This window comes from Vespa mandarinia, chromosome 3 (genome assembly GCF_050613455.1).
Source record: "Vespa mandarinia isolate Hongniang chromosome 3, ASM5061345v1, whole genome shotgun sequence".
Lineage (NCBI taxonomy): Eukaryota > Metazoa > Arthropoda > Insecta > Hymenoptera > Vespidae > Vespa > Vespa mandarinia.
In genome coordinates, this window is record NC_140812.1 from 12,362,343 (window position 1) to 12,390,335 (window position 27,993).

The following is a 27,993-nucleotide window of genomic DNA, read 5'->3' on the forward strand; positions in this document are numbered from 1 at the left end:
TAGAAAATTTGACAGGATTATGATTTAATTAATCTTTGAAAGGAACTACGAACAAAATGCCATATGATCTCGATATTTTTTGTTCGAATATATTCGATTCTATGATAATATAATTATGTCTAAATTAAATTGAATCTATCATTCATCTTTCATTATTGTTGCACGCAAAACAGATAGATAGCCCATTGATGTCTTCAAAACCTATAAAAACAATTTCAACGTACAGGTATCTCATTTTTATTAACTACGATTTGTGATTTATTTCGTTATAAAAAGAAATTATTCATTTTTTAGTGGCACATTTGGATTACTTACGCTGCTGTAAAGTTCATGATTTAAAGTAAAGAATTTTCCTGCTGTTAGACGCAAAGGTGATCGTGCTCGACGGATTATCAGTATCAGGCATCTAGCCTCGTTCGGTAGTAAATCGTACCATTTACATTCGTATGCGGCAGTAGCAAGTTCAGTACTCTGAAAGGACAGATTTTTAATCGATAGCTTTGTATTTCATTTCGAAAGATATTTCTTTAATCGCCAATGTTTCGTTCACCTCGGACCAAAGTTTTTCACCGACGTAGCAGTAGAGATATAATTGAAGTAGAACGTAAGAGATGTAGAGTGCGAAGAATCCAATCTCTACTACTTGCATTTTTCCATTGACCATTAACTGAAATTCGTACTCTTGTAGATATTTCACGATTGATTAATTATAAATGTATCTTTAAAAGATATAGAAAAATTCGCATGGTATTAATGAAGGATGCGTTAATAAATATGTAATATGGAGTTTAATTATTATGTAATATGGAGTTGTAACGAATGTACAAGATCTCGATGGTTTGTAAAAAAATTGAGAGATAATGGTAGAGAGATATATCGATGTGCAGACGAATCTAGGGATTTTTTGTTTGAATTTTACCAAAAGTCCTTGAAAACATTCCATACAGAGTTGCACGGTGCAAGCGAGTATTTGGAAGAGGAGCATTAAATTGAATCGATCTTCTATCGTATCGATGAATCTAAAGAAATTAGCTTATAACAATTGATGATAATGTTGCAATCGTTAAGATCATTTATTTTGATTTTGCAAAATTATTACGTACTGAATCATTAGGTACCTGTTCAAATAATCGTGCCTTTTTACGATGTAACTTAATTTGATTTGAAATTCTTGTCTCGTAGCGGAATTCAAATTGATGAGAACGTTTTGTAGTCTCGAAAGTTGTCCACACACGTGAAGGATCAACATGGCTAGGAAAGTATCCACTGACGTATACATTACTGTATAATAAGTTGTACCTATCATTTGACCAATGAACTTAAATTCGAATGTTGGACTAGTCATTGTCTCAAATGGAAAATACGCAGGGAAGAATAGAAGACGACCCTCGGTACGCATCGATAGGCATCTCTTGATAGTATATATAACGATGACAGCATAACAAATAAGGGTTGCACTCATAGCTAGATTCTTGCTGAATTTTGCGTATTTCATCATTTTCGTTTCATCTTCCTTCGTAGATACTTCCTTCCAATCTTCCTCCATTGCGCGGAGAAGATCTTTTATTGCTTCAATGGAAACAATTGATATGACTAAGCGTGGAAACGTAGGATAAGATATAAACAGTAAAATTATTGTCTATATATATATATATATATATATATATCTAGCTGTTATCGTTAACCCTCTGTAACTTTATCTTTTGGTTGTGTTCAAAAAAAATTATTATAATTGATGTTACGTTTACTATTCCGTATAATTGTATCACACGGAATCGTAAGTTGCAGTTTAAAAAAATTAATAATCTCGTATATGTAATGAATTAGTAATAATTAATTTTTTCTATCGAATAAAATGAAATGAAACTTAAGGAATACGGAGATCTAAATGTTATCGAGTTTTAATTTATATAAAATTATAGAGGGATTGAAATAAATTAAATGTATTTACGTCCTCCGTTAAACCAGAAGAAGATCATCTTTACGAATGAGATCGTTCCGTTTATGGTGTCTAAAGATAGATTTTCTATAATCAAGTCGAAATCACGTCGATCATAATAGAGTAGTATGTATTGAGGTATAGTGCAGAATGAGAGGATGAAGATAATCCCTATTAATACTTTGTAGCTCGAGATTCGATCGAACTTTCTTTCTTCTGGCCATATACCCATGAATTTCATCGTGTAGAAGTTCCATCCGCAAGCGTACTCCACTTGCGAAACTTTCGTTAACATAGGACACGTTAGTATATTCGAATTAGATTGCAGGTATTAGGTGTGCAATAATTTTGGAATTGTATAGGAATTGTCGTGGATCACATATTCGTTGGTCACGATCATGGGCTCCTAAGGTACGGATCGATATGGTATATTACAATCTCTTAGAAATCTTAGAAAATTTGGGATCCCATTTGAGGAGTGAGATGGAGGGAGAGTGATAGAGAAATAGAAATTATATTCATTATATGAACTTTAGAAGAAATTCATTTTTTCAAAATTACTTCAATTTAATTTTGTTGCATCGATCATTGTTCATCATGTTTCTATAATTGTGAACGATAGTTAAACGAAATTGAAAAAACGATAGAGATAAAAATTGTAAATATTAATTAAGAAATGGTGTTAGTAAAAAATGTTTAATCGGTCTCTACCTCTATTAATGGTCGTCATGTTCGTTCTTGTGACAACGTCCTATCAGGAACTGATTCTTTTGTTCGCTTCTTTCGCATTTCGCGTGGCATCTTTCTCGAAACATGCGTTGGGCGCATGCTCTGGAAAATCAGCGTACACTGTGACGTGAATGACTGTCTAGATTTAAGTTCATTCACGAAGTTATATTTTTAAATTTTTAGTTGAATACTTCAACTTTAGGTAATTGCGAAGGAGTTGGGGTAAGTTGTTGAGGATCTGTTTTAGGAAATTTTTGATACTTTTTAATAGCCATAGACATATATTAGAGACGAGTGTCCTAAAAAGATCCCTCTATCGTTGGACACTCTAAGCGATTTGTCGTATAATTTTATTATAAAATATGTCTCTCGCTTGATTAATATTTAACAAAGACATCCTTTCAATATCGATGAAATTGAGTACTTAAGAAGATTTATTTTATGAGACGTAGAAATTTGATAATTTTAGAAAAACATGATCAGGTCGTTAAAATATAATTAATTATTTAGTAAAATTGGCGAATTGAAAGAATTGTTTGCATCATATTCTTCCTTTTGTTTAACGTTTGATAATACGTTTATATTGTATAAATGTATAAAATACCAACAAGTAGTTCATAGACGTTTTGAAAAACTGCAGTACATATTTAAATTGCAATACATGTATAAGAGCGTAATACTGTTACCTACGTTGTTAAAAAGTTTACGTGCGATGTATGAAGATATTCATTCCCCCGATGCATGGTTATGACTTGAATGACTTAGCTTCTATTTTATGTTGCATCGTTTATTCCCACCCTCTGTAGCATAAGAATTTCGTTATCTTATTTAACTTATCTTTTCTTAATATATATTTGTGTGTGTGTATTTGTTGAGCTACTTGTCATGCGTCAAATAACATCCGTGTAGGTGTTCGTATTGGAATCTGATCCTCCTCAGTTGATTTTTTAATCTTGAAAATGAATCCCTTTTATCAGGATAGATCAGTAAATGTTACTTGTGTTTATCGAATAGATCCCTCTGTGGTATGAGCTTCAAAGCTACTTCTAGGTTACAACTCTAGCGGTTACTTTGGTTTAGGATTTGTGGAAACATTCCGTGTTACCAACAATGCGTTGGATTACCAGCTCGGAGTAGTATGATACATAGTTTAAGAGTATAAGTCGATAAAACTTGACAAGAAGGTACGATCGATAGATCTCGTAGATTTTAATAGACATAATAGTAAGATTATTTCAACAAATTGTTTGAGTATATGGAAAAAAAAGAATTCATTCTATAAAAATAAATTTATATACGGCGAGTGATGATAGAAAAAAAGCGTTATGGGAATTTTGAGAGGATCATGATTTAATAAATCTTGGAAAGAAATTACAAACTAATTGTTATATGATCTCGACTTTTTTTGCTCGAATATATTCGATTCTATGATAATATAATTATTTGTGAATTAAATTGAAAATATCATTGTTCATCATTTATCATTGTTGCGCGTAAAACAGATAGATAGCCCATTGACGTCTTCAAAACCTACAATAAATAATTTCAACAGTACAGGTATCACGTTTTTATCGGTTACGAGTTATTATGATTTATTTAGATGTAGGAAATGAGTTGTTCATTTTATTCTGCCTCGTGGGATTACTTACGCTGCTGTAAAGTTCATGATTGAAAATACAGAATTTGCCTGCTGTCAGACGCAATGGTGTTCGTGCTCGACGTATTATCAATATCAGGGATCTGGCCTCGTTCGGTAGTAAATCATACCATACACTTTCGTAAGCTGCATAAGCAAGTTCGGTACTCTGAAAGGACAGATTTTTATTCGGTAGCTTTATATTTTTTCATTTCGAAGGCATTTTTTAACCACTATTGTTTCGTCCACCTCGGACCAAAGTTTTTCACCGATGTAGCAGTAGAGATATAGTTGAAGAAGAACGTAAAAGATGTAAAAAGCGAAGAAGAACATCTCTACTAAAGGCTTCTGTTCTCCTTCATCGGCCATTAACTGAAATTCGTAAGCTTGTTCAATTTTAGGATTGGTTAATTGTAAATGTTTCTTGAATTTTTTTAATAGATGTAGAGAAATTCGCGTGGTATTAATGTAGGATGTGTTAATAAATAATTGAAAATTATTATTATGTAATATGGAGTTGTAGCGAATGTACAAGATTTGAACGATTTGTATAAAAATTCTGTGATAATGGTAGACAGATATATCGATGCGCAGACGAGTCTATGGATTTTTTGTTTGAATTTTACCAAAAGTCCTTGAAAACATTCCATACAGAGTTGCACGGTACAGCCGAGTATTTGAAATAGGAGCATTATATTGAATCGATTTTCTATCGTATCGATGAATCTGAAGAAATTAACTTATAATAGTTGATGATAATGTTATAATCATTTATTTTGATTTTGTCAAATTATTACGTGATTCTGGACCATTAGGTACCTGTTTAAATAATCGTGCCTTTTTACGATGTAACTTAATTTGATCTGAAATTCTTCTCTCGTAGCGGAATTCAGATTGATCAGATCGTTTCGTAGCCTCCAAAGTTGTCCACACACGTGAAGGATCAACATGGCTAAGAAAGTATCTACTGCCGTATACGTTACTGTATAATAAGTTGCACCTATCATTTGACCGATGAACTTTAATTCAAATATTGGACTAGTCATTGTCTCAATTGGAAAATACGCAGGGAAAAATAAAAGACGACCGTCGGTACGCATCGATAGACATCGCTTGACGGTATAAACAAGGATAAGAGCATAACAGATAGCTGTTGCTCTCGTAGATAGGTTCCTACTAAATTTCGCGTATTCCATCATTTTTTTTTCATCTTCCTTCGTAGATACTTCCTTCCAGTCTTCCTCCATTGCGCGGAGAAGATCCTTTATTTCTTCGATAGAAACGTTTGATAAAAATAAGCGTGGAAGCGTGAGAAAAAAATGTAAAAAGTGTAACTATTGTCTTTATATTCAGCTGATATATTTTATTGTTAACCCTCTGTAACTCTATTTTTTGATCATCTTTTAAAAGAAATATTATACTTGATATTGCTCCTATTATTATGTATAATTGTACTGTCGTAACTTGCAGTTTAGAAAAATTAATAATCTCATGTATACGTAGTAACAATGAATTTTCTAATCGAATAAAATAAAATGAAACTTAAGAAATACGGAGATATAAATTTTATCGAGTTTAAATTTATATAAAGTTATAGAGGGATTGAAATAAATGAAATGTATTTACGTCCACCGCTAGACCAGAAGAATATCATCTTCATGAATGAGATCGTTTCGTTTATGGTGTCCAAAGATAGATTTTCCATAACCAAGTCGAAATCACATCGGTCGAAATAGAGTAGTATGTATTGAGGTATAATGCAGAATAAGATGATGAAGCTAATTCCTATTAACACTTTGTAGCTCGAAATTTGATCGAACCTTCTTTCCTCTGGCCAAATCCCCATAAATTTCATCGTGTACAAGTTCCATCCGCAAGCGTATTCCACTTGTGAAACTTTCGTTAACATAGGACGCTTTAGTCTAATATCATTTGATTTTAGGTATACAGCGTGCGTTAATTTTGGATATATATAGGGATTATCGTGAATCACATATTTGTTGGTCACGATCGCGTGACCATAACCAATAGCAATGCGAAATTACGGTTTAGTATGATATATTATTCAAATCTGACAAGATTCAGTATCGAATTCAGGAAAAGAATGGGAGGAAAGATAGAGAGAGAGAGAGAGAGAAAAAGAAATTATATTCACAATATGCACTTTAGGAGAAATTCGTCGTTGGAAGATTACGTTCAATTATTGTATCGATCATTCTTATTATGTTTATATAATAATGAACGATACTTAAAAGAAATTGAAAATGATAGAGATAAAAATTGTAAATATTAATTAAGAAATGGAATAAGTAAAAAATATTTAATCAGTCCCTACCTTCACCAACGGTCATGTTGGTTCTTGTGACAACGTCTTATCGGGAACTGATTCGTTTCTTTGTTTCTTTCGCATTCTGCGTGATATCTTCTTTGAATCATGCATAAGGCGCATGCTCTGGAAAATCAGCGTACGTTGTGACGTGAATATCTGTCTAGATCATATTTTTTTTTTAGTTCATTCATAAAATTAGATTTTTAACACATAGAAAATTTCGTTGAATACTTCAACTTTAGGTAATTGCGAAGGAGTTGGGGTAAGTTGTTGAGGATCTGTTTTAGGAAATTTTTGATACTTTTTAATAACCATAGACATATATTAGAGACGAGTGTCCTAAAAAGATCCCTCTATCGTTGGACACTCTAAGCGATTTGTCGTATAATTTTATTATAAAATATGTCTCTCGCTTGATTAATATTTAACAAAGACATCCTTTCAATATCGATGAAATTGAGTACTTAAGAAGACTTATTTTATGGGATGTAGGAATTTGATAATTTTAGAGAAACATGATCAGGTCGTTAAAATATAACTAATTATTTAGTAAAATTGGCGAATTGAAAGAATTGTTTGCATCATATTCTTCCTTTTGTTTAACGTTTGATAATACGTTTATATTGTATAAATGTATAAAATACCAACAAGTAGTTCATAGACGTTTTGAAAAACTGCAGTACATATTTAAATTGCAATACATGTATAAGAGCGTAGTACTGTTACCTACGTTGTTAAAAAGTTTACGTGCGATGTATGAAGATATTCATTCCACCGATGCATGGTTATGACTTGAATGACTTAGCTTCTATTTTATGTTGTATCGTTTATTCCCATCCTCTGTAGCATAAGAATTTCGTTATCTTATTTAACTTATCTTTTTTTAATATATATTTGTGTGTGTGTATTTGTTGAACTACTTGTCATGCGTCAAATAACATCCGTGTAGGTGTTCGTATTGGAATCTGATCCTCCTCAGTTGATTTTTTAATCTTGAAAATGAATCCCTTTTATCAGGATAGATCAGTAAATGTTACTTGTGTTTATCGAATAGATCCCTCTGTGGTATGAGCTTCAAAGCTACTTCTAGGTTACAACTCTAGCGGTTACTTTGGTTTAGGATTTGTGGAAACATTCCGTGTTACCAACAATGCGTTGGATTACCAGCTCGGAGTAGTCTGATACATAGTGTAAGAGTATAAGTCGATAAAACTTGACAAGAAGGTACGATCGATAGATCTCGTAGATTTTAATAGACATAATAGTAAGATTATTTCAACAAATTATTTGAGTGTATAGTATTCATTTAGATAGGTATAGTAGTCGCTTTAAATTAGCGTGAATTTATTTTTTTGTATTTAATGACGTGTAGGATGGACAATTATCGATATTAAAAAAATAAAACATGTAATCCAAATTTATGTCCAACAGCCAAAGATTTGCAGCAGTAACGTGCCAATGAATTATTCTTCGATATTATCGACGAGTCTAAAAAAAAAAAAGTAAAGAAAAAGAAAAAAACATTTATGAAGAAGCGTTTAGTAATTATTAAAATAGACTTATTAAACAATTTTTTTTTTTTTTTTTTTTTTTTTTTTTTATAGAAGAATCAAATAACTCGATGTTTGATTAAATTTTTTTTTCCTTATTTCGAGATGCTTTTTTAATATCTTTACAGTGTAACATTTTCAGAACAAATGTAATTCACGTAGGAAAACTGTAGAATGTATTTTCAAGCCCTATCGAAGGAGATAACTATGTCTTTAGAATATTCGACGACCCTATAGCTCGACGGATTGTCATAATTGATGCCTTCATTGATTCTTCTTTATTAATTATGCATGCGTCGAATAGTATTGCGTGCACTTGCCCACGTTCAAGGCATTGAAACGAATCGGCTGTTGAAAACTATTGAAAGATTTATTAACATTTTCTGGAGAAAATGTCGTCCGAGGGGGAAAAATGTGTAATAGAAATGGAAGAACTAAGAAGGAAACGGATGAGAAAGAAAATGTTATCTCCAACTATATGTCGCATATAATCGTTGAATTCGTGCAATCTATGCTTAAAGATGTCCTTAAAATTTATTCAATTTTTATTCTCTCTTTTTTTTGTCTATTACCTCTTCTCATCCCTCCTCCTCCTCCTACGCTCTTCTTTCTTGATCTTTTAGATCAAAGCGCAACGCGTGCATTCTCTTTCTCCGACATGTGGAAATCATTATTTCTCATGAATTTCATGTGATACGGTTTATGGATATTTTCTTTATTTCTGAAAATGTAGATTAATTTGTTAATTTTTTGTACATTACGAACATTGGTTTGTTTTATTTGGAAAAGAAATAGGAATTATGAAAGGAAATAGGAGAATCCTCTGGATGGAGGATTTCGTTTGCAGAAACGTTATATTATATACGTAGCTATTATTCAAAAAATATCCCTATACTTGAAATAAGAATATATCTTTTGTCATAATCATTCTAAGTTTATTCTCATTTTTTCGCTCTTCTTATTTCAAACGTAGAAAAATCGTATTAATTCGTGAAAAATGCATTTATTAAAATTTGTCAGGATTATGATTTAATAAATCCTCGAATGAAAGTAGGAATAAGATATTATATATTATCGATATATTTTTTGTTTGAAAATATTCAATTCTAAGATGCCATAGTATTTTGTGAAAAGCTTCGAATGTATCATTCGTCCTTTGCCATTGTTGCACGCAAAACAGACAGGAAACTCATTGATGTCTTCAAAACCTGTAATAATTCACCTTATAAGTATCTCCTTTTTATTAGCGATGATTATTTATTTACTATTACTTAAGTATATAAAACAAAAATTGTTTAGTTATTCGATGATAATTACTTACGGTGCTGTAAAGTTCGTGATTCAAAATACAGAATTTGCCAGCTGTTAGACGCAAAGGTGATCGCGATCGATAGATTATCAATAACAGTGATCTTGCCTCCTCCGGTAATAAATTGTACCATTTACATTCGTATGCGGCACGAGCAAGTTCGGTACTCTGAAAGTACAAATTTTTATTCAATAACTTTGAATTTCATTTTAAAGATATTGTTTAATCATTAATTTTTCGTCTACCTCGAACCAAAGTTTTTCACCGACGTAGCAATAGAGATATAATTGAAGTAGAACGTAAAAGATGTAGAAAGCGAAGAAGAACATCTCTATTAAAGGCTTCTGTTCTCCGTCATCCATTATTAACTGTAATTCGTACATTTCACAATTTGTATATTTCACAATTGATTAATTGCAGGTACTCTGAATTTTTTTTTAGCAAATGCATAGAAATTAGTGCCTTATTAGGGAATCATGCATTAATAATTTTTATATTTAATAGAATTGTAGACAAGATGCAATATTTAGAAAAAGTTTATATTTGCTGATTGTTCCCACAAAAATTCAGAGAAAGATAAATAAATAAACATATAGATGCACGATCGATCGTATATGTTTATTCTTTCATAATTTTACCACAAGTCCATGAAAACATTCCATGCACAATTGCAAGGTGCAACCAAGTATTTGAAAGAGCAGCATTATATTGAACCGGTCCTCTAACGTATCGACGAATCTTTTTTTTTAAAGAAATTATTTGATTACAAATCTGATTAGAATTTTTTGAATTCTGATTAATAATTACCTGTTCAAATAATTGTGCCTTTCCACGATGTAATTTAACTTCATCCCAAATTCTTTTCTCGTAGCTGAATTCAAATCGATAAGATCGTTTTGTAATCTCGAAAGTTGTCCACAAACGTGAAGGACCAACATTGCTAGGAAAGTATCCACTGCTGTGTACGTTATTGAATAATAAATTGCACCTATCATTTGACCGAAGAACTTGAATTCGAATAGTGGACTGGTCATTGTTTCGAATGGAAAATATGAGGGGAAAAATAAAAGGCGGCCCTCGGTACGCATCGATAAACATCTTGTCATAGCGTAAACCGTGATGAGCGACCAACAGAAAGCGTTTACTTTTGTAGATAGAATCCTGCTGAACTTTGCAAATTTCATCATTTTATTTTTATCTTCTTCCCTGGTCACTTCGTTCCAGTCTTTCTCCATTGCGATGAGAAGTCCCTTTATTTCTTCGATGATTAACGGTAGATAAAAATAAGCGTGTAAAATTTGAGATTAAATGTGAAATAGTAACGATCGTCCGTATTTAGCTGAGCATTGTTCTAGTAGTTATATTGTTAACCCTCTGTAAATCTATTTCTTTTTTTATAATATTTTTAATAAAAATTTTAATTTCTATTACTTGTGCGTAATAATTAGTACAATTTAAAAATTTCATATATGTAAATCGACAATGTGAATGTGGAATTGAAAATTTAACGAAACTTAAGAAATACGAAAATCTAAATGTGTGGGAGTTTATGTTATTTATTAGAGGGTTGAAATAAATATAATTTATTTACGTTCACCGCTAGACCAGAAGAATATCATCTTCATGAATGACATCGTTCCATTTATGTTGTCCACGGATAGATTTTCCATAACCAGGTCGAAATCATTTCGATTGATATAGAGTAGCATGTACTGTGGTATAGTGCAGAACAGGAAAATGAACGCAATCCCTATTAACACTCTGTAGCTCGAAATTTGATCGAACTTTCTTTTTTCTGGCCAAATCCCCATGAATTTCATCGTGTATATATTCCATCCGCAAGCATAGTCGACTTGCCAAACTTTCGTTAACATAGGACGCGTTAGTATGATCGCATTAAATTGTAGATACAAAGGGTGTAATAATTTTCAAAATATATAGGAATTATCGTGAATCACATATTCGTTGGTTACCATCGCGTGACCATAACGAATAGCAATAGGAAACTACGGTTTAGTATGATGTATTATTCAAGACTGACAATTTTCAGCGTCGAATTCGGGAAAAGAGCAGGTGGGGGGGGTGAGAGAAAGAGAAAGGAAAAGAAAATTGTATTCACGATATACACGTAAAAACATCGATGTTGCAAGATTATGATCAATTATTGTTACCGATCATTATCATCATGTTTTTCATAGCAAAAATTAAACGGATACTTGAAGAAAAATTAAATGGATAGATATAATAATGTTATGATTAGTTAAAAATTGTGATGAAAAATGTATTTGTATGATCCTCTACCTGGAGCAATGCTCATGTTAGTTCTTGTGACAACGTTCTATCGGGAACTGATTCTTTTGTTCGTTTCTTCCGTATTTCGTATGATATTTTTCTCGAATCATGCGTGGGAGCGCATGCTCTATGAAATCAGTGAACTTTGTAACTAGAATGATCGTATAGATTATTTATAATTGATGAAGTTTGATTTTTAATATGTACAAAATAATGATAGATGAAATATTTTAACTTCAGGAATATTATTATTTTATTTTATAAAATTTCTAAATATTTTTTTCATACAACAATTTTGTAGGGATCAGTATCTTGAATAGATCCCTCTATCGTTCGATGCTCCAAACGATTTGCTATATGTCTTGCGTGTTGTAACTTTCACGGTTCGTCTATCATCAGTCTAGCTGACATTAGAGTATGTTAACTTACCGACACGCAAGACATCACAAACATCTAGGAAACAATTTCTTTCAATGCTGATAAAATTTAATATTTAATAAGACTTGTTTTGTGATATGTCGTATGGGTATGTAGCAATTGTTAATTTTCGAAAACACATAATCAAGCTCATTGAAATAGAAATAATTATTTGTTAACATGATGGATTAAAGAATTTGTTTGCTCTTTTATTGTACAACGTTTTATAATGTATTTACATTTGCATTTTGTGTGAAACAGTAAATTCATTGAGAGACTGCAGTAGATACGTCATAATGGATTTTTTTTTTTTCATTAGGTCTATAAAAATGATGTAGCATTGTTACTTACATTGTTCCAAAATTTGTATCTGAATGGACAAAGTTTGGCTCAATTGTGTACTCGTATTCGAAACGTGATAATGATTCGAGGCTTGGTTTGATTAGGTGATAAATTACATCATTGAACGTATTATATTGCATCGACGATTTCTATGCTATACAAAATCAAGTACTTTCTTCTTTTTCTTTTTCTTTTTTTTTTTTTGTAAAAAAATATAAAAGAGAAAATTAATTATCTCCGAAATGAATTCTGTTGACGATTAAACAATATTGATATATTTGAAGCGAATTGTATGTTAAATAGGTACCGAAGAAAAAACATTTCGATCGGAATCATTTCATTTTCAATTCGTACTAATCTTTTTAGTAATTTACTTAATATCTCACCAAAAGCGTCCCTGGTAACAACATTTAACCAAAAATTATATCGAACGGGCGAGCATTTGTGACAATAACGTGTCATTAAATTATTCTTCGATTTTATCGATGGATCTGCAAAAAAACATTTTGCGGAGAATCGATTAGAAATAACTATATAAATCATAAAAAACTATATAAATGGATATACCTGTGTTATAGAAATCGTGTTTTTTGATAGAATGTAATAATAAATTAATTCGATTTTCTTTTCTTTTGTTCCGTCAGACATTTAATATATTTATAGAGTTAACGTTTCCAGTAACAAATGTAATTCAAAAAAGAAAAGTTTATGGCGCATTTTCGAGCCCTACCGAAGAAGATGACTTGACTATATCTTTAGAATATTCGATGAACCTATAGCTCGAATGAGATCGCCCTAATTGATAGGTTCATTGCTTCTTATTTATTAATCATGCATGTGTCGAGTAGTATTGTATGCACTTAAGCATTCAGAGCATTATGACGAATCAAGCTGTTAAAAAATGTATTAACGCTTCTGAACAAAATGTAGTTCGAGGGGAAAAAATGTATGATAGAAATGTGAGAACAAAGGAGGAGGAGGAGGCGGTGGGAGAGGCGTCTGAGAACGAAAATATTATTTCAAACTTTATCATCGTATAGTCGTTGAACTCGTACAATTTACGCTTAACGGAGATGTCCTTAAAATTTACTCATTTTTTATTCTCCATTTTCCGCTCTTTTACCTCCTTTCAATCCTCCTCCTCCTCATCCTCTTCTCTTCTATCGTTGTCTTTCAGACTCGGCGAGCGCATTTTCTTTCTCCAACGTGGAAACTCCGATCGAATTTCATATGATACCGGCTTATAGATATTTTATTAGTGTCTGGAGATGTAGATTAATTTACTAATTTTTTTTTTTTTTTTTTTTTTTTTTTAACGCGATAAACGCCAATTCGTTTTATCCATCGAGAAAATATGAATTATGATTTAGAGGGGAGGGGAAACGAAAAGTTTCAAGGCGAGATATTTCATTTTCAGAAATACACATACTGCTTTTGTTCTCTTTGCCTGGTTATTGTTCAAAAAATATTCCTAGACTTTACAATAATTAGAATATATTCTATTTCTCGTTTGTTATAATTCTCATTCATTGTTTATTCTTATTCATTGCGCTCTTTATTGTATGCATTTTAAATTCATTTTTTATTAACTTACTAAAATGATAAGTTCAGAATGAATTTGTTTGGATTTCGAATTTATTTGAAATTTATAAAAACTGTTAAGCCGACGCCATTTTTTTTTCTTACTTCATTGAAAAATTCTAATCCTACGATCATGATGTAATCTTTAATGCGTAAGGACATATCGTAAAATGCAACATTTCAGGATTATTAACAAACTCGATCTATTAAAATATTACAAAGTAAACTTTAAAATGATATAAATGATTGGTCTCGATCGTTATCATAGTATAATTATCACAGTATAGAGTAGACCAAAAGTTCCTAGGTAATTTTTAAAAAATCGTTTATTCTTTCTCGAAACGTTTTAGGCAAAATATTTTTTCAGATTGTAAAACTACAAGTGTAGCAACTTTATATATATATATATATATATATATATATATATATATATAAATTTGTCAGGATTATGATTTAATAAACCCTCGAATTAAACCACGAGCAAAATATAATCTAGATATAATTTTTTTGAAAATATTCGATTCTAGGATATTATAATAATTTTTAAATTATTTTCTAAAATATTATTCATCTTTTATCATTGTCGCACGCAAAACAGATAGATAACCCATTGATGTCTTTAAAACCTGTAAAAGGAAAAAATAATTCAACGCACGTGTCTATCGGTTTTTGTCAACTACTAACTATTTATAATTTATTTAGGTATAGAAGAAAAGTTGTTCATTTCATAATGTCTCTTATAGGGATTACTTACGGTGCTGTAAAGTTCATGATTGAAAATACAAAATTTGCCAGCTGTCAGGCGCAATGGTATTCGTGCTCGACGTATTATCAATATCAGGGATCTGGCCTCGTTCGGTAGTAAATCGTACCATTTACATTCGTATGCGGCACGAGCAAGTTCGGTACTCTGAAAGGACAAATGTTTATTCGGTAGCTTTGTTTATCATTTCGATAGACATTTTTTAATCATTAATGTTTTGTCCACCTCGGACCAAAGTTTTTCACCGACGTAGCAGTAAAGATATAGTTGAAGTAGAACGTAGAATATGTAGAAACCAAAGAAAAAGATCTCTACTAACGGCATTTGTTCTACTTCTTCGGCCATTAACTGAAATTCGTACTCTTATAGATATTTTACGATTAATTAATTGTAAATGTTTCCTGAATTTTAATAAAATATGCGTTAATAATTTTAAATAATTATTATAAAATTATTATGTAGTATGGAGTTACAGTAGCGAATATACAAGATTTAGATAAGAAATGGTTTGGAGAATGATTGTACTTGCTGACAATCCATTCAAAAATTCAGATATACATGTAGACGGATATATAGATGCACAAAATGAATCTGTCTATTTTATCGAATTTTACCAGAAGTCCTTGGAAACATTCGATGCACAATTGAAGGGTACAGCCGAGTATTTGAAAGAGAAACATTATGTTGAATCGATCCTCTATCGTGTCGACGAATCTTTAAAAAAAAAACATTCCCATATAATTGATCATAATATTGTATTATTATATATTATAATAATTATAATAATGTTAATAATTATTTCATAACAATTACCTGTTCAAATAATTGTGCCTTTTAACAATGTAACTTAATTTGATTTGAAATTCATTTTTCATATCGGAATTCAAATTGATCAGATTGTTTTGTAGCCTCGAAAGTTGTCCGCATACATGAAGAATCAACATGGCTATGAAAGTATCTACAGCTGTATATGCTGTGGTATAATATATCGAACCAATTATTTGACAGATGAACGTCAATTCGAACATTGGACTAGTCATTGTCTCGAATGGAAAATATGCCGAGAGAAATAGAATACGACCGTCGGTACGCATCGATAGACATCTTTTCACAGCATAAACCGCAATAAGGGCGTAACAAATAGCGGTTGCTCTCGTAGCTAAAATCCGACTGAATTTTGCTAATTTCATCATTTTCTTTTCATCTTCTTTCGTCGTCACTTCCTTCCAGTCTTCCTCCATTGCGGAAAGAAGATCCTTCATTTCTTTAATCGAAACGATGAATAAAAATCAATAGAAAAATCTAATCAAAAATATTAAATGTCGAATGAACATATATTTTTTTTTAAGCTTTCTATAATTATTTTTTGTCATGTCTTTGAAGAAAAAAATTATATTATTACTTCGTGCTTATAATAAAACGAATAAAATTGAATATATCGATTGTCCAATGACAAGGATATTTTTTTTGTCGAATAGAAAGAAATGTAAATTACGAAATATTGACAGATCTAAAATAAGTGCGAGTTATAAATTTACGGGAAATTATAAAAAGATTGAAATAAATTTAATTTATTTACGTCCTCCGCTAGACCAGAAGAATATCATCTTAATGAATGCGATCGTTCCATTCATGTTGTCCACAGATAGATTTTCCATAATCAAGTCGAAGTCGTCCCGATCGAAATATAATACTATTGATTGAGGTATAGTGCAGAACAAGATGATGAATGCAATCCCTATTAACACTTTGTAGCTCGAGATTTGATCGAACTTTCTTTCCTCCGGCCAAATCCCAATGAATTTCATCGTGTATAAGTTCCATCCGCAAGCGTATTCCACTTGCGAAACTTTCGTTAACATAGGACGCGTTAGTATAATCGCATTAGATTACAGGTATTAGGCGTGCAATAATTTTGGAAATATACAGGAATTATCGTGAATGACATATCCGTTGGTCACGATCGCGTGACCACAATGTACGGATCAATATGATATATTATTTAATTCTGAGAACTTTTAGGATCCCATTCGAGGATAGATATAGAGAGAGAGAGAGAGAGAGAGAGAGAGAGAGAGAGAGAGAGAGAGAGAGAGAGAGAGAGAGAGAGAGAGAGATAAAAAAAAAGAAATTATATTCACGATATGTACTTTGGAAATATGTCATTGCAAGATTATGATAAGTTATTGTATCAATGATTGTTGTGACATTTTTTATAATGAACATTAGTTAAAAAGAGGAAGATGAAAATTATAGGATATATTGATTGATTAATTGTTAAGAATAATTGAAAATTGAAATGGAAATTGTTTAAGCAATAGTCTACCTCGACCAACGTTCATGTTGATTCTTATGACAACGTCGTATCAAGAACTGATTCATTTCTTTCACATTTTACATGACATTTTTCTCGTATAATGCGTGGGGCGCATGCTCTGTGAAATCAGGAGAACGCAGTTACGATAATGACTGTCTTTTCTATAGACACAGATATCTTTTAGGGACGAGTATCCTGGAAAGATCCCTCTATCGATGAACACCCTAAGCAATTTGCTATATGGCTTGTATGCCATAACTCCCGTGGTTACTCTATCATCTTTTTATCTACCACTAGAGTATGTTAACTTACCGACACTCATCGTCGATATCACCATTATCTAACAAAAACTACCCTTTGATGTTGATAAAATTCGAACGTTGAACTTGTGAACATTATGACTTATTTTTGTTAGGACGTAAGAATGATGCAATTGATAAATGTTATTGAAAAGCGTAACCGGCTTATTAAAATAAAATTAATTATTTTTTAATCACGATGAATTAAAATGTTTCTTTGTATTACATTATTACTATTCAACGATAATACATATAAATGTATTTTGCACATTTCATTCCGTATTTACGACATTCATCGCATGAAGTACCGACAAGTAACTCATCGATGTTTTTAGAATCTGCGATATTTATATATGTATTTTTGTAAACGAATTAATTTTTTTTTAACCCATACTTAAATGTTAACGATATTGTTACTTACACTGCTAAAAAGTTTATGACTTAATGGACAAAATTTGCCAACTGTTATGTGTAAAGGTATTCGTGCTCGTAGCATTATTATCATGAGCGATTTAGCTTCGTTTGGTGATAATTCGTACCACGGACATTCGTAAACGGCATCAATAATTCCTATGGTCTATAACATCGAATGTCATATTATCATAATCTTATTCATCTTGCGGTTTTGTTAAGATAATGCAAAAAAAAAAGGAAAGGAAAAAAAATTGAATCAGTTACCTCGGAAAGAAGTTTCTCGCCGGTATAACAATACAAATATATCAGTACCAAGATGAATGTTATAAAAATTGCAAAGAAAGTTACTTGTACGAAAACCATTTCATTCTTTTTTCCGATGGACTATGGAATAATCATGGATATATACTTTTACTTATATAAATTTTTCTGTGAAAATAATCTATTAATGTGAATCTATAATCTCACCAATAACACCAGAAAGCATGTAACGCAAAGTTGTATCGTACAGCCGAGGATTTGGAACAGTAACATGTCATTAAATTGTTCCTCGATTGTATCGGTGAATCTGCAAAAAAAAAAAAGAAATCATTCATAGCCAATTGATTAGAAATGATTAGGACATGACGAAATTAACATAACGTTAGTACGAAATTTTATACATATACCTATTTAGAGAATCGTGCTTTTTAACGATTTGAGAGAGTTCTGCTTTAAACTGATTGCCTCCGTGAGAGGGCAAATCACGTAAGCGTTGTTTTAAATTTTCGTACTGTCCGCACGCGTGAAATATTAAAATAATCACAAAAGTGTCTACGGCCGTGTAAGTTTCACTAGTGTAATACGCAGCCAGAATTTGAGCAAATACGGTCAACTCATAATTTGGCGTGGGTTGTATGTCATATGGAAAATAAGAGCGTAATATGAGGGTACGGCCGACGAAACGAATGAATACAAAGTATAGAATGATGAAAAAAACAATAATTACTTTAGATGTTAAGAGAAATACGAGAGATAGGCGTCTGCAAATTTTGGCAGTGTACATCATCCTTCTTGTTTCTTCCTTCGTTTTCGTATTTTTTTGATCTTCTTCCATATTTGACAGTAGAACACTAATGGCTTGAGTAATATAATTCATTGAAAGAAAATAAATTTTTAGGTGTACAATAAAAAAATAAAAAAATAAAAAAAAATAAAAAAAAAAAGAAAATAAAAACAAAAAACTTGAATAAAATGAGGTTTTGTTATGTGAGAAAGTTAAAAGAAAATAAAGAAAGGAAAAAAAATGCCTCATAGAAATGTACGTGAGAGTTCAGTAAAATATAATAATAATTAAAATTTAACATTAATTACATCTTCCACTGAACCAAAAAATAGTTGTCTTGAAAACGGCAATTAAAACGGTCATGTTTCCAACTGATAAGTTTTCAGCGATCAAGTTAATATCACCCCATATGAAGTAGAGATTAATCGTTTGTGGTATCACAATGAACAGTAACATCATGCTAAGTGGTAGAATGATCAAGTAACTCGATGCTCGATTGTATTTTCTTTCCTCTGGCCAGATTCCCAATATCTTCATAATGAGACGATTCCATCCGTAAATATAATCCACGTAGGAAACTTTAACACATTGACCGATCAATAAAGTATCAGTAATAAGCTTATAAAATTAAGATAACAATTTTCAAATGATATGATGGAACTAATGATCAGTATGAATTACTTCTTGATGATAAATTTTTATCCAATGCTTTTTCCTGTTGTTTTCTCTCTTTTTTCTTTTTTTTTTTCTTTATATATATATATATATATATATATATATATATATATATATATATATATATTTGTTCTGAGTAATCCGTTATACCTCGAGTAAAATCCATGTGTGGGTTTCCTTTACAGCGACGTATCGGGAACTGATCCTTTCTTAGTTTGTTTCTCTTTAAAGTATTTTTTTTTTCTAGCGCATGCTCTATAAGAACACCTGCAACTATATTATCTATATCCTTGAGATAATTAATCGTATTAATTTCTTATATTAATTTTTCATTCTTAAGATTAGTAATTATATGTGCTTTTTTTCTGTTTATTTTTTTTTCCTCTAAACTTATTTATAGAAAGTGTTTGTATTTTCTTGTTCAATGGTATAGCTATTTGTATGGTCGTGTTGAACAGATCCCTCTGTGGTAAGACTTTCAAAGCTATTTGCTGCTTGTACATTTTAACTCCAGTGGTTATGTTGATCTAAGATTTGCGGTAACATTTCATGTTACCGACAATCCCTTGAGTTACCAGCTCTAAGTACTTCGATGCTTAATTTCAAAACGTAAGTGGATAATGTTTGACAAGAAGTTATGATCAGATATAATCTCGTAGATTTTTAATAAGATTTTAATAATAACATTATTTTTAAAGATCATTTGAATATATAATATTCTCTTAGATAGTTATATCAGTTGCTTTGAATTTGCGTGAATATATTTTTTTTTCCTGAATGTTTCTTCCTTTCTTTTTTCTTTTCTCTTTTTTTTTTTTCTTTTCATGTAGGAAAAACAAAAATATTGATGTAAAAATAATCGACATTCTATTTTTTCATTATAATTAGAAAGTTAATATTGCTTCTTACATTCTTAAAAGCACATTTTTTTTTTATCGTGCACAAAATACGCAATGATACTCCCATGTCATGATAAACATAAATTAGTATATTAGAGATTTAGATTTTTTTTTTAGAGAGGAACTACTGAAACGCAATACTTTAGATATTGATAAAATTGTTTGCTTAATAAATAATCTTTTTTTTTTTGGAAGGAAGATTTGCATAGGAATTACATGGTTAATAACTTTTTATAAATATAATTCTTAAAAATATAATCAATTGTTCGTTGACTTGGTTAATTGGTAAAACTTTCAATAAATTTACATATTTTATTCCGCATTTACAGTATTCATCGCGTGAAGTAACGACAAGTAACTCATCGATGTCTTCAGAATCTGCACACACGGTACATTTTTTACAAGGATCAATTTATCTTCTCAAATTATCTTCTCATATATAAGAGTTTAATATCGTTATATTTACCTTGCCAAAAAGTTTGTGACTGAACGAACAAAATTTGGCTGCAGTTATGTGCATAGGTACACGTGCTCGAAACATGATAATCATTAAAGATTTGATTTGATTGGGTGATAAATTATACCACTGACACTCGTACACTGCATCGGCAAGTCCCATGCTCTATAAAATCAAATAAAATGGTCTTAGTCATTTTCTTTTTTTTTTTTTTCCGAGAAAAAAAAAATATAAAAGAGGGAAATTAATTAACCTCTGTAATGAGTTGCTCGCCAATATAACAATACAAATAGATTTGAAACAAAACGTATAATAAATAGAATCCGAAGAATAACATTTGAATCAAAATCATTCCGTCATTTCCTTGAAGTGCCTAGTACAATTATAAATATAATTTAATTACTTTTCGATAATTCAATTAAAATCTCACCAAGAGCGCCTGAAAACACGTTACGCAAAGTTGCATCGAACAGCCGAGCATTTGCAATAGTAACATGTCACTGAATTGTCTCTCGATCGCATTGACGAATCTAAAAAAGAAGAGAAAAAAAGTTGATTAAGAAACGATTAGTAAGAATTAGAAATCATGGTTATTATCATTAAATTCTATCGAAGTAAATGATAAGATAATTTTTTTTTTTTTTTTTATTAGAAAATGTCTACCTGTTTAGAGAATCGTGTTTTTGAACAATCTGAGCTACTTTAGCTTTAAATTCATAGTCATTTTCAGGAGACAAATTTGATAACTGTTGTCTCAAATTTCTAAATTGTCCGCACGCATGAAACACCAAAGTAACCACAAAAGTGTCTACCGATGTGTACGTTCCTCCTGTGCAATAGCCAGCTATAGTTTGTCCAAAAATAGTTAGCTCGTAATACGGGGTAGAAAGTTTGTCATACGGAAAATAACAGCGCAATATGAGAACATGGCCGATATAGATAATTAATAATATATGAATAACAACGAAGAGAATAACAATAACGTAATAAGTTAAAGTACTTCCAATGGATATTTTTCTGCAAATTTTCGCGATCCTCATCATTCTTCTTGTTTCCTCTTCTGTATTCGTTTCTTTTCGATCCATTTCCATACGAGATAGTAGAATACTTAGAGCTTGAGTAATATAATTATAATTGAAGGAAAATAAATCTTTTGATGTAAGGATATAATATTCTTTTAATGTATATTCTTTTAACGAAGAAGAGGAAGGGTATTAAATTTAATTTTGGGAAAAAAAGGTTTATCTTGTTGGAGAGTTTGAAAAAAAAAAAAAGAAAAAAAAAAAGGATTTATAAATCAATGAAAAATTATAATTAGACGTATAATTACATCCTCCACTGAACCAAAAGATAGTTGTCTTGAAAACGGCAATTAAAACGGTCATATTTCCAAGTGATAAATTTTCGACGGTCAAATCGATGTCGCCCCATATGTAGTAGAGATCTATCGTTTGTGGTATGTTGACGAATAGTAACATCGTGCTAATTGGTAGAAGGACGATGTAACTCGATGCTTGATTATATTTTCTTTTTTCTGGCCAGATACCCAATATCTTCATAGTGTAACGATTCCAACCGCAAATGTAATCCACGTAGGAAACTTTAGAGCAATAAATGGATCGGCAAAGTATTGTGGTAATCGTTTAAATGAATTAAAATATAGAAATTTTTAATGATATGACGAAATATTAATGTTCGCGATTTTAAATAATTGGGTTAATAATGACTCTTATAATTCAATAGTTAAAATACCTCGGGTCACATCCATGTAAGCTTTCCGTCACAGTTGCGTGTCGAGAACTGATTCTTCGTTGTTGATTTCTTCATTTGAAGCTTTCCCTTTTTTTTTAGCGCATGCTCTATAACAACTTCTTCCGTTACGTTCATACAATTGGTTGAAATTTTTTCTTCCTATCCATTTATGGAAAATAATTTTTAATTTTTTTGAAAAACAAACCAAGTGAAATTTTCTTGTCAATTATCAGTTAAATCAAATCATAAAAAAAAAAAAAACGGAAAAAAAGAATTGTAAACATCTTTTACAGTTTAGCATGCTATAATAATACTTGCATTGAAGAGATCCATCTATAGTAGAAACGTTTAAGCCTATTGCTACGCGACTTATTTCCTAACTCTCGTGGTTACTTCTTTTTTTTCTTTTTCTCTTAAGATTTACAGAGAGCATTACGCGTTACCGACAATGCATCGAGTTACCGACATTAAATATATTGAGTCATAGTATTAGAATAGAAATCGATGAAAAAAGAAAATTTTGCAGGAAAATATAATAAATGCATCCTGTTTTGTATTACTTTAACAAAAATCATTAGAATAAAGATTAAGTAGTAAAATTGTTTACTCTATATTTCTACTTTATAATAAAATCTAATATTATTTCTATGTACAGAAACGTTTTATTCTGTATTTACGACATTTACTGCGAGGAGTACAGACAAGTAACCCATCGATGTCTTCAAAATCTGCGATACATATATACGTCTATCACGAACTGGTTTTTTTTCTCCTTTTTTTCTTTTTTTCTTCATTAGGTATTATACAAACGTTTACTTACATCGCTGAAAAGTTGATGGCTGAATATACTAAATTTTCCTGCTGTTATGCAAAGGGGTACTCTTGCTCGATGCATGATTATCATAAGTGATTTAGCCTCATTAGGAGATAAATCGTACCATTTGCACTCGTATGCAGCATCGGCAACTTTGATGCTCTATGAGAGAACAAAAATTATACAATTTTATTTATCTTATCTTTATTTAGAGAGAAAAAAAAAACGTATATATATTTACCTTTGAAATGAGTTTCTCACCGATGTAACAATACAGGTAAATTTCCAGCAAAATATATGTAATACATAACACGAAGAAAGTCATGTGAATAAATTTAATGACCATCGTTTCTTTCTTTCCAAGTATCTAAAATAATCCCAGAGATAGTTTAAATTCGTACTAATCTCTAATTAATAATTTATTTAGAATCTTACCATAATCGGTAAGAAAAACAAAGCACAAAGTTGAATCGTACAGGCGAGCATTTGCAATAGTAACATGTCGTTGAATTTTTTTTCGATCGTATTGACGAATCTGGGTAAAGAAAAAAAAAAAAAATAAAAAAAGAAAAGAAAATCAAAGAATTATTAAATTATACTATATATTACTAAATCTTTTGTGCAAATGAGTTGTAAAAAAAAATAATTCCTTTTTCCTCCTTAAGGAAGTGGGTATACCTGTTTAGAGAATCGTGTTTCTTAACGATTTTGGCAAGTTTAATGTAAAATTCATTGTCCTTTCCGCGACGTAGATCGCGTAATCGGTTTCCCAAATTTTCAAATTGTCCGCAAACATGAAGTACTAACATAGCCAGAAATGTGTCTACAGATGTATAAGCATTGCCCATGCAACATGCAGCCAATGTTTGAGCAAAAACGGTTAGCTCGTAATTCGGTGTCGATTGTATGTTGTAAGGAAAATATGAGCGCATTATAAGAATACGGCCGATGTAATGAACTAATAAAAAATGTAGAATGACGAAAAGAATAACGAGTACGTCATAGGTTAAAGTACATGCAATGGATATTTTTCTGCAAATTTTCGCGATACTCATCATTCTTCTTGTTTCCTCCTCGGTATTTGCTTCTTTCCGATCCTCTTCCATGTTAGATAATAGAACACTGATGGCTTGAGTAATACAATTAATTGAAAAAAAAAAAAAAAAAAAAAAAAAAAAGATAAGTGTTTGGATAAAGAATAATTTTTCTTTTATATATATATATATATATATTTTTCTTTTTAAATAAATTCATTAGAGAAATTAATTTAAAAGTACGTTATAAGAGAGTGACGAACAAGAAAAAGAAAAAAAAAAAAAAGAAAAAAAAAAAGAAAAAAAAAAGGAATAAAAAACTTCAAAAATCAATGAAAAAATATAATTGTTTGTGTAATTACATTCTCCACTGAACCAAAAGATAGTTGCCTTTATGATCGCAAGTAACACAGTCATGTTTCCTACTGACAAATTTTCTGTGGTCAAATCGATATCACCCCATATGAAATAGAGATCAATCGTTTGTGGTATTCCAATGAACAGTAACATCATGCTAAGTGGTAGAAGGATCAAGTAACTCGATGCTTGATTATATTTTCTTTCCTCTGGCCAGATTCCCAATATCTTCATAATATAACGATTCCAACCGCAAATGTAATTCACGTAGGAAACTTTAGTATGTTGTCCGATCGAGACAATATTTATAAAATAAAATGAAATTACTAACGTTATAATGAAACTAATTGTGATATTGATTAATTGTAATTTCATTTAATGTTTCTTTTTGTTTTATTTTTCTTTTTTTTTTTTTTTATGTATTATTTGTTCTCCATTAATACCTCGGTTATGATCCATCTTCCAAGCTTCTGTCACAGTAACGTATCGAGAACTGATCCTATCGAGTTCATTTCTCTTTGAAACATTTCTTTTCTAGCGCATGCTCTATAAGAATTGCTACCATTTTATCTATTTATCAAGAATTTTTCGAATGAATTATCTCGAATAATTTTAATCGTCAATGTAGAAAAATTGAATGTTACGTTTAATGATAATTATTGAGTCAAATATATATATCGTCAAATATATATAAAATATTGAAATAAGAAAATATTTATTTCTAAGATAATTTTAAGCAGATCCCTCTATGTTAAGAACTTTTAAGACCTTTGATAGATATTTATTCTACATCGTTACTCACATGGTTACTTTGTTCCAAGATTTATGGAAACATTTGATATTACCGACAATACAGTATTACCAGCTCTAAGTACTTAGATACATAGTTTTCATATATAAATCGATCTAACTTGAATGAAAAATTTGATAAAGTACATAATTTTGTATCTTGTTAGAAGAATAAAATCATTGAAATAAATATTAGGTAATAAAATTATTTGCGATATATTTCTACTATAGATTCAGTTCAATAACAGATAATACATTTGGAGATGCATTTGTACGTTTTATTCCGTACTTACGATGTTCATAGCATGGAGTACTGACAAGTAACTCATCGACGTTCTCAAAATCTGCGATAATTGTATCATAAGGAATTACTTTTCTTGATAAATTATATAAATAACTACTTGATATCTTTACTTACGTTGCAAAAAAGTTTATGACTGAAAGAACAAAATTTTCCTGCAGTTATGAAAAATGGTACTTTTGCTCGGATCATGATCATAATAAGTGATCTAGCTTTATTAGATGATAAATCATACCAATTACATTCGTAGACAGCGTCCATAATTCCTATGCTCTGTGACATTCAAAGTTTTCATTAATCGATTCATCCTATTTTCTTTGCAAAACAAAAAAAAAAAGTTATCAAGGAATTATTTACCTCTGAAATAAGTTCCTCACCAATGTAACAATACAAATAGATTTGAAGCAAAATGTATGTTACGCATAACATGAGGAATACTATTTGAATTAAGATTATACTATCCTTTCTTCCAAGAGTCTGAAATAATCGTCGAGATAGTTGGAATCCATAATAATGACCTTTTTAGTAATTTATTTAGAATCTAACCAAAAGGACCAGGAAACACATAACGCATAGTTGCACCGTACAGCCGACCATTTGCAATAGAAACATGTCATTGAAATTATTTTCGATCGTATTGACGAATCTGAAAAAAATAAAAAAATTGGAAAGAAGCGGTCAGAAAGTCACTATACTGTGTATTATTAAATTTTAAGCATATGAATTATAAATTCTTTTTTTTTCTCTTCTAGAAAATACCTGCTCAATGAATCGTGCTTCTCAACGATTTGACCAATTTTAATGAAAAAATCTTCATTGTCTTTTTCACAACACAAATCGCGCAAACGTTGTTTCAAATTTTTAAGTTGTCCACATACATGGAACACCAAAGTAACGACGAAAGTATCAACCGATGTGTAAACTCCGGCTGCGCAGTATGTAGCCAATGTTTGAGCAAGAACTGTTAGCTCGTAATTCGGTGTGGATTGAATGTTGTATGGGAAATAAGAGCGTATTATGAGAATATGGCCGATATAACGAACTAATAGAATATGCAGAATGATAAAAAGAATAATTATTATGTAATACGTTAAATTACATCCAATGGATATCCTCCTGCAAATTTTCGCGACTTTCATCATTCTTCTTACTTCTTCCTCGGTATTAGTCTCTTTTCGATCCTCTTCCATACGAGATAGTAGAACACTAATGGCTTGACAAATATAATTCATTGAAAGATAATAAATCTACCGATATTTTTTTCTTTTTTTTTTTTCCTTTTTTTCTTTTTTTTTTTTTTTAGTAATACAAAAATTCATCAAAGAAATTAATTTAAAAAGAATTTTTACATACGATAGAATTAGAAAAAAAAATATTTTTTTAAAATACCGATCGATTAGTTGAATAGAAATGCACGTGGAAATTCAATGTAATAATCTATTATAATTGGACGTTTAATTACATTCTCCATTGAACCAAAAGATAGTTGTCTTCAATGCCGCAATTAAGATAGATAAATTTCCTATAGACAAGTTTTCGATGATCAAGTCGATATCACCCCATATGAAGTAGAGATTAACCGTTTGTGGTATTGTAATGAACAGTAACATCATGCTAAGTGGTAGAAGGACCAAGTAACTCGATGTTTCATTGATTTTTCTTTTCTTCGGCCATATCCCCAATATCTTCATAGTATAACGATTCCAGCCACAAATGTAATCCACGTACGAAACTTTAGAACGTTGACCGATCGACAAAATATTAGTAGTAGTAGGTTTAATCGAAATTAAATTGATAAATTTTAATGATTTGATGAAATCTAATTAATGTGCTCGAATAACCGATTTAATTATGACTTTTGATTCAATGCTTATCCTTATGTATTATTTGTTCAGTATTCGTTTATACCTCGATTCATATCCATATGTTAGCTTTCCTCACAGCGACGTATCG

At 30.7% G+C, this 27,993-nt stretch overlaps 9 protein-coding genes across 16 annotated transcripts in view; 1 reads left to right on the forward strand and 8 right to left on the reverse strand.

Moving 5' to 3' along the window:
- LOC118450225 (uncharacterized) overlaps positions 1–27,993 on the forward strand; it is a 97,982-nt gene that overhangs the window by 7,133 nt on the left and 62,856 nt on the right. The window lies entirely within an intron of this gene.
- Positions 48–2,791, reverse strand: LOC146873146 (odorant receptor 13a-like). 3 transcript variants are annotated; one of them, XM_085655569.1, is made up of 7 exons: positions 2,651–2,679; positions 1,952–2,026; positions 1,119–1,569; positions 920–1,019; positions 551–667; positions 316–471; positions 48–201 (listed from the first exon to the last, which is right to left on the reverse strand). In XM_085655569.1, the coding sequence occupies exons 1-7, from the start codon at positions 2,667–2,669 to the stop codon at positions 139–141; spliced, it is 981 nt and encodes a 326-aa protein (XP_085511695.1). In that variant the 5' UTR covers positions 2,670–2,679; the 3' UTR covers positions 48–138. The 3 variants fall into 3 exon arrangements, with proteins under 3 accessions (XP_085511695.1, XP_085511694.1, XP_085511696.1); XM_085655568.1 differs by having other exon boundaries at positions 1,952–2,221; positions 2,651–2,674; XM_085655570.1 differs by lacking the exon at positions 1,952–2,026 and having other exon boundaries at positions 2,651–2,791.
- On the reverse strand, positions 4,062–6,668 carry LOC118444982 (4-vinylanisole receptor-like). Its single transcript, XM_035873820.2, has 7 exons — positions 6,640–6,668; positions 5,931–6,200; positions 5,124–5,574; positions 4,931–5,030; positions 4,554–4,676; positions 4,318–4,473; positions 4,062–4,198 (listed from the first exon to the last, which is right to left on the reverse strand). Exons 1-7 carry the CDS (start codon positions 6,653–6,655, stop codon positions 4,133–4,135), a joined length of 1,182 nt encoding a protein of 393 aa, XP_035729713.2. The 5' UTR covers positions 6,656–6,668; the 3' UTR covers positions 4,062–4,132.
- LOC118445185 (odorant receptor 4-like) lies at positions 9,272–11,822 on the reverse strand. Its single transcript, XM_035874266.2, has 7 exons — positions 11,794–11,822; positions 11,084–11,353; positions 10,300–10,750; positions 10,131–10,230; positions 9,738–9,860; positions 9,505–9,660; positions 9,272–9,391 (listed from the first exon to the last, which is right to left on the reverse strand). Exons 1-7 carry the CDS (start codon positions 11,807–11,809, stop codon positions 9,329–9,331), a joined length of 1,179 nt encoding a protein of 392 aa, XP_035730159.2. The 5' UTR covers positions 11,810–11,822; the 3' UTR covers positions 9,272–9,328.
- Positions 14,653–17,242, reverse strand: LOC118444984 (odorant receptor 13a-like). 2 transcript variants are annotated; one of them, XM_035873821.2, is made up of 7 exons: positions 17,214–17,242; positions 16,467–16,736; positions 15,701–16,151; positions 15,502–15,601; positions 15,113–15,235; positions 14,879–15,034; positions 14,653–14,750 (listed from the first exon to the last, which is right to left on the reverse strand). In XM_035873821.2, exons 1-7 carry the CDS (start codon positions 17,227–17,229, stop codon positions 14,688–14,690), a joined length of 1,179 nt encoding a protein of 392 aa, XP_035729714.2. In that variant the 5' UTR covers positions 17,230–17,242; the 3' UTR covers positions 14,653–14,687. The 2 variants fall into 2 exon arrangements, with proteins under 2 accessions (XP_035729714.2, XP_035729715.2); XM_035873822.2 differs by lacking the exon at positions 15,113–15,235.
- Positions 17,776–19,814, reverse strand: LOC118450222 (odorant receptor Or2-like). Its single transcript, XM_085655567.1, has 7 exons — positions 19,788–19,814; positions 19,271–19,540; positions 18,586–19,036; positions 18,386–18,485; positions 18,182–18,301; positions 17,925–18,080; positions 17,776–17,841 (listed from the first exon to the last, which is right to left on the reverse strand). The coding sequence occupies exons 1-7, from the start codon at positions 19,801–19,803 to the stop codon at positions 17,776–17,778; spliced, it is 1,179 nt and encodes a 392-aa protein (XP_085511693.1). The 5' UTR covers positions 19,804–19,814.
- LOC146873147 (odorant receptor 13a-like) lies at positions 20,805–22,922 on the reverse strand. 3 transcript variants are annotated; one of them, XM_085655566.1, is made up of 7 exons: positions 22,746–22,922; positions 22,324–22,546; positions 21,657–22,107; positions 21,424–21,523; positions 21,247–21,366; positions 21,003–21,158; positions 20,805–20,914 (listed from the first exon to the last, which is right to left on the reverse strand). In XM_085655566.1, the coding sequence occupies exons 2-7, from the start codon at positions 22,469–22,471 to the stop codon at positions 20,849–20,851; spliced, it is 1,041 nt and encodes a 346-aa protein (XP_085511692.1). In that variant the 5' UTR covers positions 22,472–22,546; positions 22,746–22,922; the 3' UTR covers positions 20,805–20,848. The 3 variants fall into 3 exon arrangements, with proteins under 3 accessions (XP_085511692.1, XP_085511690.1, XP_085511691.1); XM_085655564.1 differs by having other exon boundaries at positions 22,324–22,593; XM_085655565.1 differs by lacking the exon at positions 21,247–21,366 and having other exon boundaries at positions 22,324–22,593.
- On the reverse strand, positions 23,354–25,475 carry LOC146873148 (odorant receptor 13a-like). The gene is made up of 7 exons (XM_085655558.1): positions 25,394–25,475; positions 24,956–25,225; positions 24,238–24,688; positions 23,995–24,094; positions 23,801–23,926; positions 23,566–23,721; positions 23,354–23,473 (listed from the first exon to the last, which is right to left on the reverse strand). Exons 1-7 carry the CDS (start codon positions 25,407–25,409, stop codon positions 23,408–23,410), a joined length of 1,185 nt encoding a protein of 394 aa, XP_085511684.1. The 5' UTR covers positions 25,410–25,475; the 3' UTR covers positions 23,354–23,407.
- Positions 25,663–27,983, reverse strand: LOC118450154 (odorant receptor 13a-like). 3 transcript variants are annotated; one of them, XM_085655562.1, is made up of 8 exons: positions 27,949–27,983; positions 27,503–27,772; positions 27,140–27,253; positions 26,800–27,001; positions 26,587–26,686; positions 26,398–26,517; positions 26,158–26,313; positions 25,663–26,083 (listed from the first exon to the last, which is right to left on the reverse strand). In XM_085655562.1, the coding sequence occupies exons 1-8, from the start codon at positions 27,962–27,964 to the stop codon at positions 26,018–26,020; spliced, it is 1,044 nt and encodes a 347-aa protein (XP_085511688.1). In that variant the 5' UTR covers positions 27,965–27,983; the 3' UTR covers positions 25,663–26,017. The 3 variants fall into 3 exon arrangements, with proteins under 3 accessions (XP_085511688.1, XP_085511687.1, XP_085511689.1); XM_085655561.1 differs by having other exon boundaries at positions 26,800–27,253; XM_085655563.1 differs by lacking the exon at positions 27,503–27,772 and having other exon boundaries at positions 26,800–27,253; positions 27,949–27,976.

Excerpts from the sequence above, each read along its gene's own strand:
- LOC118445185 (XM_035874266.2), bottom strand. Across the intron at positions 9,861-10,130 it reads AATGTTTTCATGGACTTGTG|TTAATAATGGATGACGGAGA; the intron begins GTAAAATTATGA and ends TACGAATTACAG. Across the intron at positions 9,661-9,737 it reads GTGAAAAACTTTGGTTCGAG|AGTACCGAACTTGCTCGTGC; the intron begins GTAGACGAAAAA and ends TTGTACTTTCAG.
- LOC118450222 (XM_085655567.1), bottom strand. Across the intron at positions 18,486-18,585 it reads AAGCACGATTCTCTAAATAG|ATTCACCGATACAATCGAGG; the intron begins GTATATGTATAA and ends TTTTTTTTGCAG. Across the intron at positions 17,842-17,924 it reads GTCATAAACTTTTTAGCAGT|ATTCTAAAAACATCGATGAG; the intron begins GTAAGTAACAAT and ends TAAATATCGCAG.
- LOC118450154 (XM_085655561.1), bottom strand. Across the intron at positions 26,518-26,586 it reads TGTGTTTCCTGGTCCTTTTG|ACTCTTGGAAGAAAGGATAG; the intron begins GTTAGATTCTAA and ends CGATTATTTCAG. Across the intron at positions 26,084-26,157 it reads GTCATAAACTTTTTTGCAAC|ATTTTGAGAACGTCGATGAG; the intron begins GTAAGTAAAGAT and ends CAATTATCGCAG.
- LOC118444984 (XM_035873821.2), bottom strand. Across the intron at positions 15,602-15,700 it reads AGGCACAATTATTTGAACAG|ATTCGTCGACACGATAGAGG; the intron begins GTAATTGTTATG and ends TTTTTTTTAAAG. Across the intron at positions 14,751-14,878 it reads ATCATGAACTTTACAGCACC|GTTTTAAAGACATCAATGGG; the intron begins GTAAGTAATCCC and ends TTCCTTTTACAG.
- LOC146873146 (XM_085655568.1), bottom strand. Across the intron at positions 1,020-1,118 it reads AGGCACGATTATTTGAACAG|ATTCATCGATACGATAGAAG; the intron begins GTACCTAATGAT and ends TAATTTCTTTAG. Across the intron at positions 472-550 it reads GTGAAAAACTTTGGTCCGAG|AGTACTGAACTTGCTACTGC; the intron begins GTGAACGAAACA and ends CTGTCCTTTCAG.
- LOC146873148 (XM_085655558.1), bottom strand. Across the intron at positions 24,689-24,955 it reads CTTTTGGTTCAGTGGAGAAT|CCATCAGTGTTCTATTATCT; the intron begins GTAATTACACAA and ends GTATTACTCAAG. Across the intron at positions 23,474-23,565 it reads GCCATCAACTTTTCAGCGAT|ATTTTGAAGACATCGATGGG; the intron begins GTAAGTAAACGT and ends TATGTATCGCAG.
- LOC146873147 (XM_085655564.1), bottom strand. Across the intron at positions 21,367-21,423 it reads CGTGTTTTCAGGCGCTCTTG|GCACTTCAAGGAAATGACGG; the intron begins GTGAGATTTTAA and ends TAATTGTACTAG. Across the intron at positions 20,915-21,002 it reads GTCACAAACTTTTTGGCAAG|ATTCTGAAGACATCGATGAG; the intron begins GTAAATATAACG and ends CCGTGTGTGCAG.
- LOC118444982 (XM_035873820.2), bottom strand. Across the intron at positions 4,677-4,930 it reads AATGTTTTCAAGGACTTTTG|TTAATGGCCGATGAAGGAGA; the intron begins GTAAAATTCAAA and ends TACGAATTTCAG. Across the intron at positions 4,474-4,553 it reads GTGAAAAACTTTGGTCCGAG|AGTACCGAACTTGCTTATGC; the intron begins GTGGACGAAACA and ends CTGTCCTTTCAG.